The sequence below is a fragment of the Actinia tenebrosa genome, unplaced genomic scaffold, assembly GCF_029948245.1.
Source record: "Actinia tenebrosa isolate PJP-AT-01 unplaced genomic scaffold, QUT_ActTen_1.0 PGA_scaffold7__59_contigs__length_16204524, whole genome shotgun sequence".
Taxonomy (NCBI): domain Eukaryota; kingdom Metazoa; phylum Cnidaria; class Anthozoa; order Actiniaria; family Actiniidae; genus Actinia; species Actinia tenebrosa.
The window spans coordinates 937,501-952,960 of NW_028292584.1; the positions used below are offsets into that span (position 1 = coordinate 937,501).

The following is a 15,460-nucleotide window of genomic DNA, read 5'->3' on the forward strand; positions in this document are numbered from 1 at the left end:
TACGACATGCACTATACTCCATAGAATATATAGACTATAGACTATACCTCATGCACTATACCCTATAGATTATACACCATACCCTGACACTATATCCCATAGAATATATGGATTATACACTATACCCCATGCACTATACCATATAGACTATACACTATACACTATATCCCATAGAATAGAAGACCCATTACCAGTTGCTGCAGCTATGATCAAGATTGTGTTTCTATTCAACTAGTCCTCATTTTTTTTCTTCGTTTCTTCGTCAGGGTATTAAATTCCAGGATAGAAACTGAGAGATTTAAATGGCAAAAGCTCTTTCATTTTCCACACGCTAAAAAAGGCGCCTGGTACAATAAGGGATAACATAACATTCACGACACAAACGTGTAACGTTAATTAACCATTGTCGATCGAAAAATTCTTTTTAATTACTTAATGACAAAAAATCCAAGCAGTATAAAAAGAGAAAAATATTTTTGCTTTAAAGAGAAAGTTTGCAATAGCTGAAATAAAATACAGGAAAACGATGAAAACGTGTTCACGGCGTTTGCGGTTTGCGCGAAGGAAAAAAACGTCAATCTAAAACTCTCTCACTAGGTTATATCAGTATGATTGTTTTGAAATTATAACTGTCGTGTGTTTCATAAGATACAGCTATGACTTCAAAACAAGGTTGAAGGAGCGAACGGCGATAGGTAATAAGCGATAGGCAATAAGTGATAGGAGATAGGTCATTCTAAGATGCAAGAGAATAGCTGAAAAGACTAGTATTTCTTTTCATTATTCTTGTCAATAACACAGATGTTGTTGTAGTTGAGATATTTAGAAGTGTTCACATAGTCGACGAAACCATTTAAAACCCCTCGATTATTCGTGCTTAGATGCATGCCCATAGTGCCTTTCGGTCATGCAACCGTCAATCAACGATCGCTATATTTACCGTTCACCCCTGTCCAGGGGCGGATCCAGGAATTTGTTCAGGGAGGGGTGCAGCTCACAAAGTTAACCTAGGGAGGGGTGCACCCCTTAGAATCAAAGGGAAAAAACATTTTGCATTGGTTATCTTCGAAGTAGGGGCACAGAGTTGAACCAGGGAGGGGTGCGCACCCCCTGCACCCCTTCCCTGGATCCGTTTTTTGAAATAGCTGTATACAATTCATCACGATCGGAGTTACCATTCAAAAATGTACTTTCAAATACAATAATAGTTCTTGAACAAAAAAATGTTTTCAGAGAACGCTTGAAAATTTCAGTTTGATCTCTCAGAATGTCTTTGCTCTGCTCAGGTAGCGGGCTTGTTCCACAGTTCAGGAACAGCTATGCAAAACGCATAGTGACCATACATTTTCAGATGAAAAGCGGGTTTCTTCAATAATTTCTTGTTTGATGAGCGCAGGAGACGTAATGGAGTGTATACACTTGATTGAAAAAACGTTATCGGGTTAAAATAAAGGTTATATAATTAAAGCTAAGACCGAAGGGGAGCATGGGAAGACAAACAATTATGCTAATTTCATGCGTATTGCAGTTTTCCTTTCCTGTGCCCCTTTTTTGCATCACGGCTTTGGCATGTTGTTAATCTAGGTCGACCAACTTTGCTCTACTGTGCATTTTTACATGTCTACATGCAAATATAATACACATTTTGGAGTACCCAAAATTCTTTTCGATCTTAACTTTGATGATATGACCTTCTCGAGATTCAATACACCTTAGTCCAAAATGGCGCACGGCTGAGTGAGTTACATGAAAATGAGGCATCCAGCAGGGCTAAATGCAAAGAAATAATATGATATCAATGCAAATTATACACTTGTTCACTTTTTCTTATCTTTCTTTCCTTCTTACATTCAGAAACACAACAATCTTGCAGCATAAATCATAAAAAAATATTATAAATTTGGCCCTAGATGCCTCGCTTTCATCCGTGCGGCCGTGCGCCATTTTGGACTTAGGTGTATAGGGAGCGAGTGGAGTTATGACAATAGGTGTATGTTACATGCTCAAACTTGGATGATGATGAAACCAAGCGAGCTGCAGCATGCTGTGCAGGAATGTTGTAGCCTTTTGAGTAGTTGAGGGTGAAGGCCATACAGGAGTGAATTGCAGTAATCAAGAAAGCATATTTAAATATACTCTCTCGCAGTAATCCAGTTTTGATATGATAGCCCATGTGCATGGGTCAATCTCGTACCCAGAGCCCTTAATTCTTACTGCGCATGCTCGACGAAATAATTGGGCTCTGGAAAACTCCAATATTTCCTGTGCTGTGATTGGTTCTCGAGAACAAAGGAAGATACCGGAAGTAAAAATTACAGTACGTGGAAAATAAACAAGATGGCGTCTCGAATTAAGTACACCAAAAAAGCCTGTAGGGCCGGATTTTTCAAAGTTTTGCCGGTTTTGTAATGGAAATTGTATTGATATCCATCCAATAGATATTTTCGGAGTTAATGTAACTGAAAACCATCTTCAAAACATAATTTTCCAAGCGCAAATACACATGCTCGTTGAACTTGGTCCGCCATTTTGAATTTACCTAGTCTGTCATAATGCGCATGTGCAAGAAACCCAGAATCTGGGTCTTCCGGTTTGGAGTTTTCCAGAGCCCAATTATTTCGTCGAGCATGCGCAGTAAACAGTATTGATTGTAGCCGCTTTTAAAATCAATCATTATCATAATATTAATAATTGTAAAATTTATTGAAAATTTACTGTTTCATAGGCTTAACTTAGACTAATACCACTGGTTACGTTTGTTATATAAAATCCAGTGTCGTTTACTTGCTGACTGATGCTGACTGAGCGGAGCTCCCGCGCGGGCCGGAGGTAAACCATCGAGTTGATTTTTCGTGGCTTGGCTGACGTCACTTCCGTCCGTCCGTCCTTACGTACAAACGTCCGTGTACACAACTCAGGAATCCCGCTTGATGTCAAAACAAAACTACTAGCTAAGGCGGCTCTCAAGTGCACAGAAAAAATCGCTTTAGGACAAGTTATAGACCAAAGACAATTAAAAAAACTTTTATGTATTCAAAGATGGATCAAGAAGTGTTCTTCAAGAATTCAGGTGTGTGCTTTTTAGCAAACAATCGTACATTATTATTTTCTTGACAAGCATTTTTCTCGACGAATCGACAAATCAAAGACTTTCTCTCAAAACTTTTTATATTTCTATAGATAAGCTTAATTTATTTCAAGCTGGAGGAAAAATAATACGAAGAGCATATTAGAACAAATATTTGTTCTTTATTTAGCTTCGTAAATCTTTAACAATTCGGTTGTTTTTAACCATCGTATGTTTTTCGTTCAAGATGAAAATGCAGCTTTGTTTGCCTCTTGTCGCGGGTCCCATCGGCTAAACAAAGAAGACTTTCATTCAATAATTTTATATCTTTCTACAGATAATTTATTTAATTATTGAATGAAATATAAATTTACACCAAACATTCAACTGTTTATTAAGCTGTTCGAGCAAGTATGATTATAAAAATGAGCTTAAATTTGTGTTGTTGAGAGATGTTATTGTATGAAGATCTAGACTTTCACTTTAAAAAGCTAAGAAATATTCAAAAACATTTACAAACGCCAATTTACTGACAAGAAATTCGTCATTTTGTATTTTGCATTGCCTTTCATTATTTTCTATTTTGTCTCAGTTGTTCTTGTCACGTTTAACTGATTGTAAACTTCGTCTCGTTCTGTAAAAGACGTAATTAAAGTAAGCTTATTTTATGCTCACCTTAACCAGTTTTCAAGTCTGCTTTTTGGTCTTGATTTGTCCTAAATCTCCAGAATTTCGATTTCAATGAAAGACATCCGAGGTAAATTTCACTAAACTTGATATTGTGTTGGATTATCTGTAGTTATCTTTCGTGTTTTTTTTTTAAGTAAAAGAGATTCAAAGCCTAAAACTAACTTTGTCGAAGAATCTTCCAAGAAAACTAGCCCCTGGGGGTGGTGGTGAGTTGTGTACAAAATTCCTAAGTGGGAGAGTATACTTATGCAAAGAAAACAATGTAGTGCATTTCGATTCAATTTCACTGCATGGTTTTTATTATGGGAGAAATTATCTTCATCTCGAATAAAAAATAATTGAAGATTTTTTTCCCCAATCTTATTTTTACCTTTCAGTTTCATTCAAATTGTTCTCCCTGTGACTTCCGTATCTGGAGCTCCGCTTTTAGACAGTGCCTAAATATATATTATTATGAGAAATATATTTACAAAATGTGCCTCACTGGAAAAACGTTTAACTTTATTAGTTACCCACTAAAGATGTTTATTATTAAAATATCACAGTTGCAGTCATTATTTATAATACATCCTACAAACAAACCTAACTAGATTTATCTAAATTATATCCAATGTCATTTAAAAACGAAATAATTCATTTATTTTATTCTATGATTCCTACTTGTAAATCAAGACTGTCAATAGACCTCTTCGGCTCTGACGTAATGTTTTCTCATTTCAGTATCATTTCTTTGTTTAAGGTTTGCGCTCGGTTGCACATCAGAAGACACATGAATATGGATATAGCTTAAACAAAGAATATTATTCTCAAGGGAATGACACGTGGTCTGAAATGGGAAACATTACCCCAAGTTGAAGAGGTCTATTAACAGTATTTATTTTTAGTTTTTAATAATTGGGGAAATGTTTTCCCTAAGGATTACCTTGCACGCAGTTCATGTTCGTTAAGTTCATCAACTGTTACAGGGAGGACACTCAGCTGTGAACCGTTTTTTTTTTTTTTGCCATTTTTTATTTAATGCATAGTAAATCCTCCTTGAGCCAATCAATTCCCTGCGGCATCTTGAAAGGTAGCCGTGCGTTTGCAGCAAGGCGAACAACCGACTTGCAATGATGCGTTTTAGAGGGTTTGAAACAGCAGAAATTTCAGGAAAGTGTCACAGTCCTCACTGTACCATAACATTATTTATTTCTCTTGTAAATCTTCTTAACAAACTCGAGAAAGATTGCCTTGGGAAGTTGGCTTGATTTCTTAGATATCAGATCAAGAATTCGTTGATAACTTTGTTCTTCATATTCATGGAATACCTGCTTGAGGTTCAAGGTATGATAAAGGTCTTTTATCTTGGAGGATGCTTGTACACTGTTTATTCCATAATTTTCCTTTAAAAAAATAATTGTAAAACAAGGATAGATTGAGAAGATGTTTTGATAATTAATATAGCTGGGAAAGGTAATAGGAGAAAACATTAATGCATGGGAGAACTGAATGTAGACTGTTAAACGGATGGAAAACTGATGAACTCCTCTTGATAGCTGATGTTCTGTCTGAAAGGACTTCCCTGAAGTTTAGTAAACTAAGGGTTTCATATTCACACGGCTGACTAGAATGGATGGATGAGATAAGATGAATAATGGGATGGGATAAGATGAATGTATGGATGTGATACGATAGATGGATGGATGGAATAAGATGGATGGTTGAATGGGATAAGATAGATGGATGGATGGGATAAGAAGGATGGAAGGTTGAATGCTTGAAATGGATGGAATAAGTAAAAAGAAAAGATGGATGGATGCTGGAAATGAGTGGAATAGGATTAATGAATGGATGGATGTGAGGAATGAAAAGGTGGGTTGGCGAATGGATGGATGAGATAATATGAATGGATGGAAGAGGTAAGATGGATGGATGGGAGCTTGAAATCGATGGGATGGAATAGGATAGATGAATGGATGGATGTGAGGAATGAAAAGGTGGGTTGGTTGGTGGATGGATGAGATAAGGGAACCAAGCCCCAAATGCATGACCAGAAATCAAATGCTTCTTCTCATTCACCTTAATAATGTCCATCTGTTGTGAATTAATTCTTTCCAAGGCCTTAACTACCAACCAGGTACATTTGTTTTCTTCAATATCTGTTCCTACTTTACCCATTACAATTGGGTCACCAAAAGCATCTAAAAAATCATCCTAAAAACAGAGAAAATAAGTTGAAAGAAAAAAGTGAGAACTTTAGCATTCCACTGTTTCCATCGCTTATCAGATAAAGAATAATATCTCATGACATGTTCATGAAGACATGCTGAACATTAACCTACATTTATTTATGAGTTTGTAAACCAGCTGTCACTAGATTTAACAGAGGTGGGCCAATAAGGCTGCGGCCCCCTCGTTAGGAATTTTTTTATTACTTCTTTGGTCCAAAATATTCCGAATGCAGAAGACAGCATTAAAATAATAAATTAAAACAATTTCCTCTGCATGCCCCCAGATCTCTTCAAGATTCGTTTTGCATAGTCAACAGTGAGATTCATCTAATGCTGATTCTTTCTGACCCCCCTTCCTCAGATTCCTAGCTCTGTCCCTGATAACAGTAATACTGGGAAAACAGCAGCTGATATAGGATCTGGGCTTGTGGAAGTCCACAGATTTAGCTATAAACGACTGGAATAAATTTGATCAGTCTTTAAATAAGCCCTTACATGTAGATAATATTGGCATCGACTTTGTACAATGAAAGTGCTGTTTCATTACACTGTCATGCACAATTATAAAATCATTACCTGTACTTGGAAAAATTCTCCCATTTCTAATAGAATAGCCTTAGCATTTTCATGTGTTTCTTTGTCTGTAATGCCAGCCTATTGAAAAAGGCCAAAAACCCTGAATGTTAATTATTCAGTCAGTCCTTAAGTGAGTCAGTCAGTCAGTTGTTCTGTCAGTGGGTCTGTCAGTGGGTCTGTCAGTGGATCTGTCAGTAGATCTGTGAGTGGGTCTGTGAGTGGGTCTGTGAGTGGGTCTGTGAGTGGGTCTGTGAGTGGGTCTGTGAGTGGGTCCGTGAGTGGGTCTGTGAGTGGGTCTGTGAGTGGGTCTGTCAGTAGATCTGTCAGTGGGTCTGTGAGTGGGTCAGTCGGTGGGTCTGTCAGTGGGCCTGTCAGCGGGTCTGTTGGTGGGTCTGTCAGTGGGTTGGTCAATAAGTCAGTGGGTCATTCAGTCAGTGATTCAGTCTGTCAGTCAGTCAGTCAGAGTCAGCCAGAGCCAATCAGTCAGTCAGTCAGTTGGGTGAGTCAGCCAGTCTGTGGGTCTGTCAATCAGGAGACTATGACACAATTTCCTCAGGTCATACTAATATCAACTCTTACCATGTACATTGCCAGAGCCACAGGAAGATAGAATGAATAGAAAGCTGTCTTGTACTTGACAATTACCTTGTACCTTAGTCATAATCAAAAAAAAGCATAAAATATTTAGCTCAATTCTTATAACCAAGTACTGCAGGGTCTGTGGTCCCTCCCTACAACTAATAATACTACTCTTCTCAGTAGACTGAGGTAGCTGGAATTTTTTAATGGCCTTCGTAGCATCTGTTATGTTATCCAGAAGTACATTTCAAATCGACCACGTGATGCCAACGTTGTACCATGTGGACATGTTTTTACACCATCTGATTAAAACTCGACTGAATTTTGATCATGTGGTGTAAAAAACATGTCCATGTGGTACAACATTAGCATCACGTGGCCCATTTGAAATGTACTTCTGGATCACATAAAAGACGCTACAAACGCCATAAAAAGAGCACAACTGCCTTGGTCTACTGGGAAGAGTAGTATCAATATCATTTTTCTTTTTTCTTGCAATATGTATATTTCTAACTTTTACATCTTTAACATGGGCATAAACTTTAGGTATTGACTCATAAACCAAATGTAAATGTCACTAAAGGCTAAAGCGACATTTTGTTAGCAAGCTAGTCACCTTTTGAATTCTTGAGCTCATAAGTGTCAAGTTAGGTTGGTAAATCACGAACTACTACTTTAATTTAGTCTTAATATATGGTTAGATATTTCTTAAAGTTATTATAAACGTAGGCAAGTTTGCATGGGCGAGTTGGCAAAGGCATGATCGATGATTTTATATGTGGGCGTGTTGGCGTGGGCAAGTTGGTCCGTGGGTGAGTTGACCCATTCCCTTGTTATTGTTTGAATCCCATTCGCTTGCAACTCAGATAGAAAACTGTTGATCTTGTTTGATACTTGTGTCAAGGACCATATAGGTGGTCTGTATCTTAAAATCATTTGTAAGAGTGAAATGTTCATAATGATTATACGAAAACCACAGGATACCCAACATACAGCTTATTCTGATTTAAGATACACAATAAAATTTAATATAAAGCATACAAATCTAGGTACCTGTCTAAAGTAAAATTTTCAAAATTTTTCCCTGGTGTTGTAGTCAAGTCCAATGATTGTCCAAGAGATGTGAGATATGCAATCTATTAGGATTTAATACAAGACCAAACTTAATAAAGAGGAAGGCAAGTGGAGGGAGCTGAGACATGGGATTCCCTTCTCTTCTCTGAGTCCCTGGTCCCTCCCTTTGAACTGCATGCAGGCTTGAAAAAAATACTGGACATGCCGTCAAGGAAGTTTGTATAATATGGTAATACAGTGTTACTATGGTTATAGTAGCTGCACTGTAAAATTAATCTTTAGTGACTAAGAAAAATTTCACATCATTTCTTCTATTTATCTTATGGAAGCTAGAGTTTAACAAGAATGTCCATATTATAGTAACTCTGATGTCTATGTGTTTTGTACTCCTAAGCTTGGTTTTCACTTGCGTCAGAATCGGAGTCTGAGTCAGAATCAAATCTTAAGCAGCTTATGACTAAGTGAAAACCAGAAAACAGAGTGGGAATCAGAGTCATGAGTGTGTTGGAATCGAAATTGGAAAGATTGGAAAGGTTTCTATTTTCTACCCATTTTCTGACTCTGATCCTTACAGCTATACAACAAGTAAGAACTAGATTATTGAAAGCGGAAGCGATAAAACCAATCATAATACTCTTCTTCTCCAGGCTTTCTTCAATGTAAGAAAAGCACAGTCATATATACCTCAAATCAAGGCCTCTGTTTTAGATTCTGATTCTGCTTATGAGGAATGATTTTCACTCGTATATTACTTGCTTAAGACTCCGATTCTGACTCTGACTCTGATTCTGATGCAAGTAAAAACCAAGCTTTACCTCATGGAAGAGTTCAACAATGTGCATATAGTAACTCTGATGTCTAATGTGTTTTGTACTCTTACCTCATGGAAGAGTTCAACAATGTTCATATAGTAACTCTGATGTCTAATGTGTTTTGTACTCTTATCTCATGGAAGAGTTCAGCAATGTCCATATAGTAACTCTGATGTCTAATGTGTTTTGTACTCTTACCTCATGGAAGAGTTCAACAATGTGCATATAGTAACTCTGATGTCTAATGTGTTTTGTACTCTTACCTCATGGAAGAGTTCAACAATGTGCATATAGTAACTCTGATGTCTAATGTGTTTTGTACTCTTACCTCATGGAAGAGTTCAACAATGTTCATATAGTAACTCTGATGTCTAATGTGTTTTGTACTCTTACCTCATGGAAGAGTTCAACAATGTGCATATAGTAACTCTGATGTCTAATGTGTTTTGTACTCTTACCTCATGGAAGAGTTCAACAATGTCTATATAGTAACTCTGATGTCTAATGTGTTTTGTACTCTTACCTCATGGAAGAGTTCAACAAGGTGCATATAGTAACTCTGATGTCTAATGTGTTTTGTACTCTTACCTCATGGAAGAGTTCAACAATGTGCATATAGTAACTCTGATGTCTAATGTGTTTTGTACTCTTACCTCATGGAAGAGTTCAACAATGTCCGTATAGTAACTCTGATGTCTAATGTGTTTTGTACTCTTACCTCATGGAAGAGTTCAACAATGTGCATATGGTAACTCTGATGTCTAATGTGTTTTGTACTCTTACCTCATGGAAGAGTTCAGCAATGTCCATATAGTAACTCTGATGTCTAATGTGTTTTGTACTCTTACCTCATGGAAGAGTTCAACAATGTGCATATAGTAACTCTGATGTCTAATGTGTTTTGTACTCTTACCTTATGGAAGAGTTCAGCAATGTGCATATAGTAACTCTGATGTCTAATGTGTTTTGTACTCTTACCTCATGGAAGAGTTCAACAATGTGCATATAGTAACTCTGATGTCTAATGTGTTTTGTACTCTTACCTCATGGAAGAGTTCAACAAGGTGCATATAGTAACTCTGATGTCTAATGTGTTTTGTACTCTTGCCTCATGGAAGAGTTCAACAATGTGCATATGGTAACTCTGATGTCTAATGTGTTTTGTACTCTTACCTCATGGAAGAGTTCAGCAATGTCCATATAGTAACTCTGATGTCTAATGTGTTTTGTACTCTTACCTCATGGAAGAGTTCAACAATGTGCATATAGTAACTCTGATGTCTAATGTGTTTTGTACTCTTACCTTATGGAAGAGTTCAGCAATGTCCATATAGTAACTCTGATGTCTAATGTGTTTTGTACTCTTACCTCATGGAAGAGTTCAACAATGTGCATATAGTAACTCTGATGTCCAATGTGTTTTGTACTCTTACCTCATGGAAGAGTTCAACAAGGTGCATATAGTAACTCTGATGTCTAATGTGTTTTGTACTCTTACCTCATGGAAGAGTTCAACAATGTCTATATAGTAACTCTGATGTCTAATGTGTTTTGTACTCTTACCTCATGGAAGAGTTCAACAATGTCTATATAGTAACTCTGATGTCTAATGTGTTTTGTACTCTTACCTCATGGAAGAGTTCAACAATGTGCATATAGTAACTCTGATGTCTAATGTGTTTTGTACTCTTACCTCATGGAAGAGTTCAACAATGTCTATATAGTAACTCTGATGTCTAATGTGTTTTGTACTCTTACCTCATGGAAGAGTTCAACAATGTCTATATAGTAACTCTGATGTCTAATGTGTTTTTTCAGTAAGATAAACACAGTCTGCTCTATCATGATACAATCATTTATGGCTTTGTACCCAACTTCTGGCTGAAAGAAAATGAAAAAGAAACCTTTATCTCCATCAAATATACTTAATTGCAGTATATTGTATATAGCTAGCTATAATTGTACCTGCAGGCAAGCAGGCAAGCAAGCAGGCAAGCAAGCAGGCAAGCAAGCAGGCAAGCAGGCAGGCAAACAAGCAGATAAGCAGGCAGACAGAATGACAGACAGAGAGAAAGATAGACAAAAAGGCAGAAAGACAGACAGACAGAAAAGTACAGTTAAATAATTGATTAGCATATTAAAATAGACAGACAGGATCCAAATTTAAGCAATAACCTTTTTATACCAACATGTTTTGCCTCTCCTCATCAATGACTGGTCCATTATATCATCAGCCATAAGAAAGAATGCCTGAAACTATAGAGCAACAAATAAATTTACACATCAGAAACCAAAAACCGTTTTTTCAAGCTACATGTGCATCCAACTTGATGGGCCACAAAAATGAAAAATGCAAATTCAGTAACATTGATAAGCCAGTTTTATATTTTAAACTTAAGGCAAGAATAATCAATTTTATGAATTCTTATCGAAAAAAAAGTCATAGAAAATTACGTATGATTCTCATTATAAGCTCCTGTTCTGGTATTGTGGCTCATCAAATCCCTTAAATTTGGATGCGCATGCAATCTTGAGAAAATGGTCTATTAAACTCATCGTTAATGATGAGCTTGGCGTTAGGTGCTTATTCCGTGGGATGGGCGGAGCCAGGCACAAATTAGCGGTAACCATGGTCACCCTGTCACCACCCACCGAACACCTGTCACATTGACCGCGATCAGTCAATGGAATACTTACCTCTACTTACCTGTACCAGTGGTAGGGATGGCGGGTGGGAAAATTAAACTCTTGTTGTAGCGTAATAGCGTCGTATAGCGAGTGCTAGCGAGTAAAGGTTCGCGTGGTTGGCATTAAGCTAGCGTGATCACGTGTGTTGCATCTTATCATATTTCGTAATGATAGCTATGATCCATATCTCAGACAGGCCACAGAGATCGACTAGAATAGATTGCGACATGCTATAAACAACTTGCTAGCTGAGTCGATCAACGATAGCGTGAGGTAATAAATGCGTTGACAGTGGAAGATAGCGGTATGCGTCAGGACAACGTTACTGCGAAATGTCATTGACCTGGAGTCTAACTTTGCCTAAATTACATTTAACCACATTTAACCAATAAGGAGTAAAAATGTATATTATGACAGGCTGGCACACTGTTTGACTAATTAGCCATTGATCAATGGCCAATGATGGCCAGTCATCTGACAATGACTCTGGCTGGAAATGGAACTGATCAAATATTTGCCTTTCTGGTCCTTATTGTCTTTTAAAAACCCTGAAATGACCATCATGATGAATAATATACTACATAAAGCATCTAGTACCAAGGCACCAAACATTGTAGTTTTAGATATTCTTGAATGATTAATTTATGATAATAAACAAAGACGAAGATGAAGGACTAGCATCTGAAACGCCAGTTTTTCCCCTTTTCATGGTGTATAATTTACCTTTTTATCATTACTGATAATAAACATTATGAATCATAATCAGCTCATGAAAAAACTTTGTCTTAGTAATTGAATAAACGATTGTACAACATTTTGGACAGGAAATGATGTTAAGTAAAATCAAGGAAATACAGTAGCTGGGCTCACCCATTCAACACACCATCCCAGGAGCATTGCTATATTGATCTGCTCTTCTGTAATCTTGTCTTCACTTATGATATGTCTAAGTGACCCAATCACTGATAAACCACGATTCCTTTTACCTGGTTATAACAAGCCATTGTTAGTTAAGCAAACGGTGTGTAATGCATGACTATTGAAAATGTCATGTGGAACTTATTGTGTTGCTATATGTAAGATAACTTCTATATGATAGATGTATTTTGAATTGGTAGGCCTGCAAAACACATTCAGGGTTTTTATCAAGGGTCAGAGAATGCTCCTGCCAGTAAATGAGCAAAATTCTTCCTGCAGTTAAAACTACCATTAAGATCATCTTCTCCTATGATTTCAAAACTTAATCAAAAACCCTGCCAGGACTCAGTCCCCTTACTAGTAAAATAACGGCTGGACATTGGACAATGTCCTGGCTGAATCAAATTACATACCAAACCAACTAGCATGCGATACTCGTAAAATAATACTGACCTCCTGGTACATTGTATTCAAGGACCTAAGAAAAACAGAAAATCACATTACTGATATTTAATTAAGAAATTATTTTCATAAGCTTAAGTTCTACATCACATATTCAATTGTAAAATAAATAAACTATAAAGCAGTTTTCATTCACCCGTGAAACAAAGTGAGAACTTAATTAAATTAAGGGACGGACCATTAGATTTTTGAGGGGGAGGGGGGGGGGGTTGGGCAATTTATTTTGTGTAAGACTTTTTTTACGCCTTATGTCTATGCAGGAAATTGTTTTGGACATAATTTGAGATTTCTTCTGGCACTTTTCTTATGTACGATTTTTTTTTACACTCTTGAAAGCTGTACCTCCCCCCCCACCCATTAAAAATCAAATGGTCTGTCCCCCCCGGGGGGTACTCTGCCAGGATTTGGGTAGGGGTGTTCTGCTGGGATTCTGAAAGGGGTACCCTGTTTATGACAAAAAAACTCTAATTTGTAGATGTTAATGATAAAAGATATAATTAATTGCCCTGAGTTCCTGTTTCAATTATCATGTCAGCTCGTGTATTGTTGTTTTTTCTTACGACCATAATAACCAGTTTTGGTCAATACGAAAGTAGAAACCCTGAATATGACAGGAAACTCAGGAAGAACTTGGAACTTGAGTGAAATTGCATACCTTTATGAAAAGAAGCTTGAAAAACCATACCCTGTTCAGCCCATCCCGTATAGTCCATATATGGGAGTACCCGCCCCGGGTCCGTCCCCAAGTAAATTTAAATATACCTGTATATGCTACACTTCGTTTCAGGGGTTTATAAAAACCACTGTATTTGTAAAAGCTATAGAAAAATAATGTTCATAAAATAATTTACAGTGACAATTTAAATATACAAATCATTGATATTTTAACTGGGAATTTTCTACTAAGCGAGCTGTCTTCAAAGGCCTTGAAACGAGTGTCCATATAATATGAATTTCGAGATTCTGGGAGTTTAAACTGTAGCATAAACTTTGAATTCTTATCATATGATCAAAGTAATCTTCAAGGTTATATACTATATACGAACCTCTTTGACTCTAATAACTGCTTCACGGATTTTCAAATCTTGAAAGTCACTCTCCTTCATCAAGTCGTTCACTAATTCAGGGAAAGCCTTGTCGAATCTTTCAACGTCGTTTTCCATGGGTTTCATACACTTTGCTGGCCTGTCTAAATCACTCATTATCCACTTTCCAAGGCAAATTTAGAAAGAGAATATTAAGCTATTTTTAAGAAAAAGGAATTTCTCTTTCTAAAGAATATTTGCCTTGGGATCAGTCCCGAACGATATCAACCAGGCGTTCTTTGATATACCGAGTAAGACTGGGGACCGAGTAATTTTTTTAAGGTAGCTGTGAACAGCAAAATGGCTGGGGAGAGTGTTTCAGGTAAAATTTTAAATCTATTAATCAGAATAATCTGCAGTTTCTGTGGAAAAGGAAATGAATGTTAAATGCAACAAAATGGGGGGCTCTTCCATTAGGTTTGTTCTGCACTCACTACCATTTTTTATGACAGGCAACATTCAACTCACATGTTGATTGGCATGGAGGTGAACCGGAAAAAACCCTTGTGGCAAGCAAGATATCTAAAGGCACAACCCAGGGTTTGAACCACACAGCATTGAGACAGCACAGAATCAGTTCATGACACCCATTACAAGAACCATGCAGGAAGCACCCTAATTAGAGACCATTCATTTTTACAGGTTTGGGCAGGAAGGAACTGGTAGGCTTGGGGTAAAACAATATGGCATTCCTGTTTTAATAGTGTGCCATATAAAAAAATTCAGGGTTCATACATTTTTTGATTTGTAATTCACAAAATCCAAATTGCACAAATTTGATTGAACAGGGGAATTTCAAAAGCGCTACAAAACACTAGTTTTACCTAACACTTTTTAATAATTATAAAAACTTGTTATTTACAAAATATAAAACCTTTATCTGATAATATTAAGGGTGCTTCACATAATTATATTTGTGCAGGACAGGACTGTCTGCTAAACGTACATTTCTTGATGAAATCGAGTCAACACATAACAGGTCTATTATTAATTGTACACAAATTTTAGAATTAATGATAGGATTAAAAAACAACAAAAAACAACAACAAAAAAAAAAACAAAACAAAAAACAAAACCAATAGAAAAAAAACAACAAACAAAACAGAAACCATGAACCAGTCTCATATCATACAGTATAATTTGCAATTTACCATAGAAACAAGTTCTGATATAGTATAATTTGCTAGTTTGAGCGGTATCTTAGCACATATATATTTACAGTCAAACTTACTCTACTGTGTTTCTATCAAGGTTCAAATAGTCAGTTTCTTTTTTTTATTCAATCTTGATTTTAAACTA

General features: G+C 36.7%; 2 protein-coding genes across 3 annotated transcripts in view; one reads left to right on the forward strand and one right to left on the reverse strand.

Annotated features, from left to right (window-relative positions):
- Positions 1–1,165, forward strand: part of LOC116303567 (N-acetyl-beta-glucosaminyl-glycoprotein 4-beta-N-acetylgalactosaminyltransferase 1) — a 17,955-nt gene extending 16,790 nt beyond the window's left edge. Inside the window, exon 21 of the mRNA XM_089040255.1 lies at positions 267–1,165. Coding sequence (XP_088896381.1) covers positions 267–363 — 97 coding nt within the window. The 3' untranslated portion in view covers positions 364–1,165. The remainder of the gene's footprint in view (positions 1–266) is intronic.
- Positions 1,166–4,736: 3,571 nt separating this feature from the next.
- LOC116303569 (farnesyl pyrophosphate synthase) lies at positions 4,737–14,382 on the reverse strand. 2 transcript variants are annotated; one of them, XM_031713136.2, is made up of 10 exons: positions 14,123–14,382; positions 13,068–13,092; positions 12,567–12,682; positions 11,184–11,264; positions 10,767–10,889; positions 8,176–8,258; positions 7,123–7,195; positions 6,544–6,621; positions 5,816–5,950; positions 4,737–5,139 (listed from the first exon to the last, which is right to left on the reverse strand). In XM_031713136.2, the coding sequence occupies exons 1-10, from the start codon at positions 14,276–14,278 to the stop codon at positions 4,939–4,941; spliced, it is 1,071 nt and encodes a 356-aa protein (XP_031568996.1). In that variant the 5' UTR covers positions 14,279–14,382; the 3' UTR covers positions 4,737–4,938. The 2 variants fall into 2 exon arrangements, with proteins under 2 accessions (XP_031568996.1, XP_088895992.1); XM_089039866.1 differs by having other exon boundaries at positions 7,123–7,191; positions 8,172–8,258.
- Between the last annotated feature and the right edge of the window lie 1,078 nt (positions 14,383–15,460).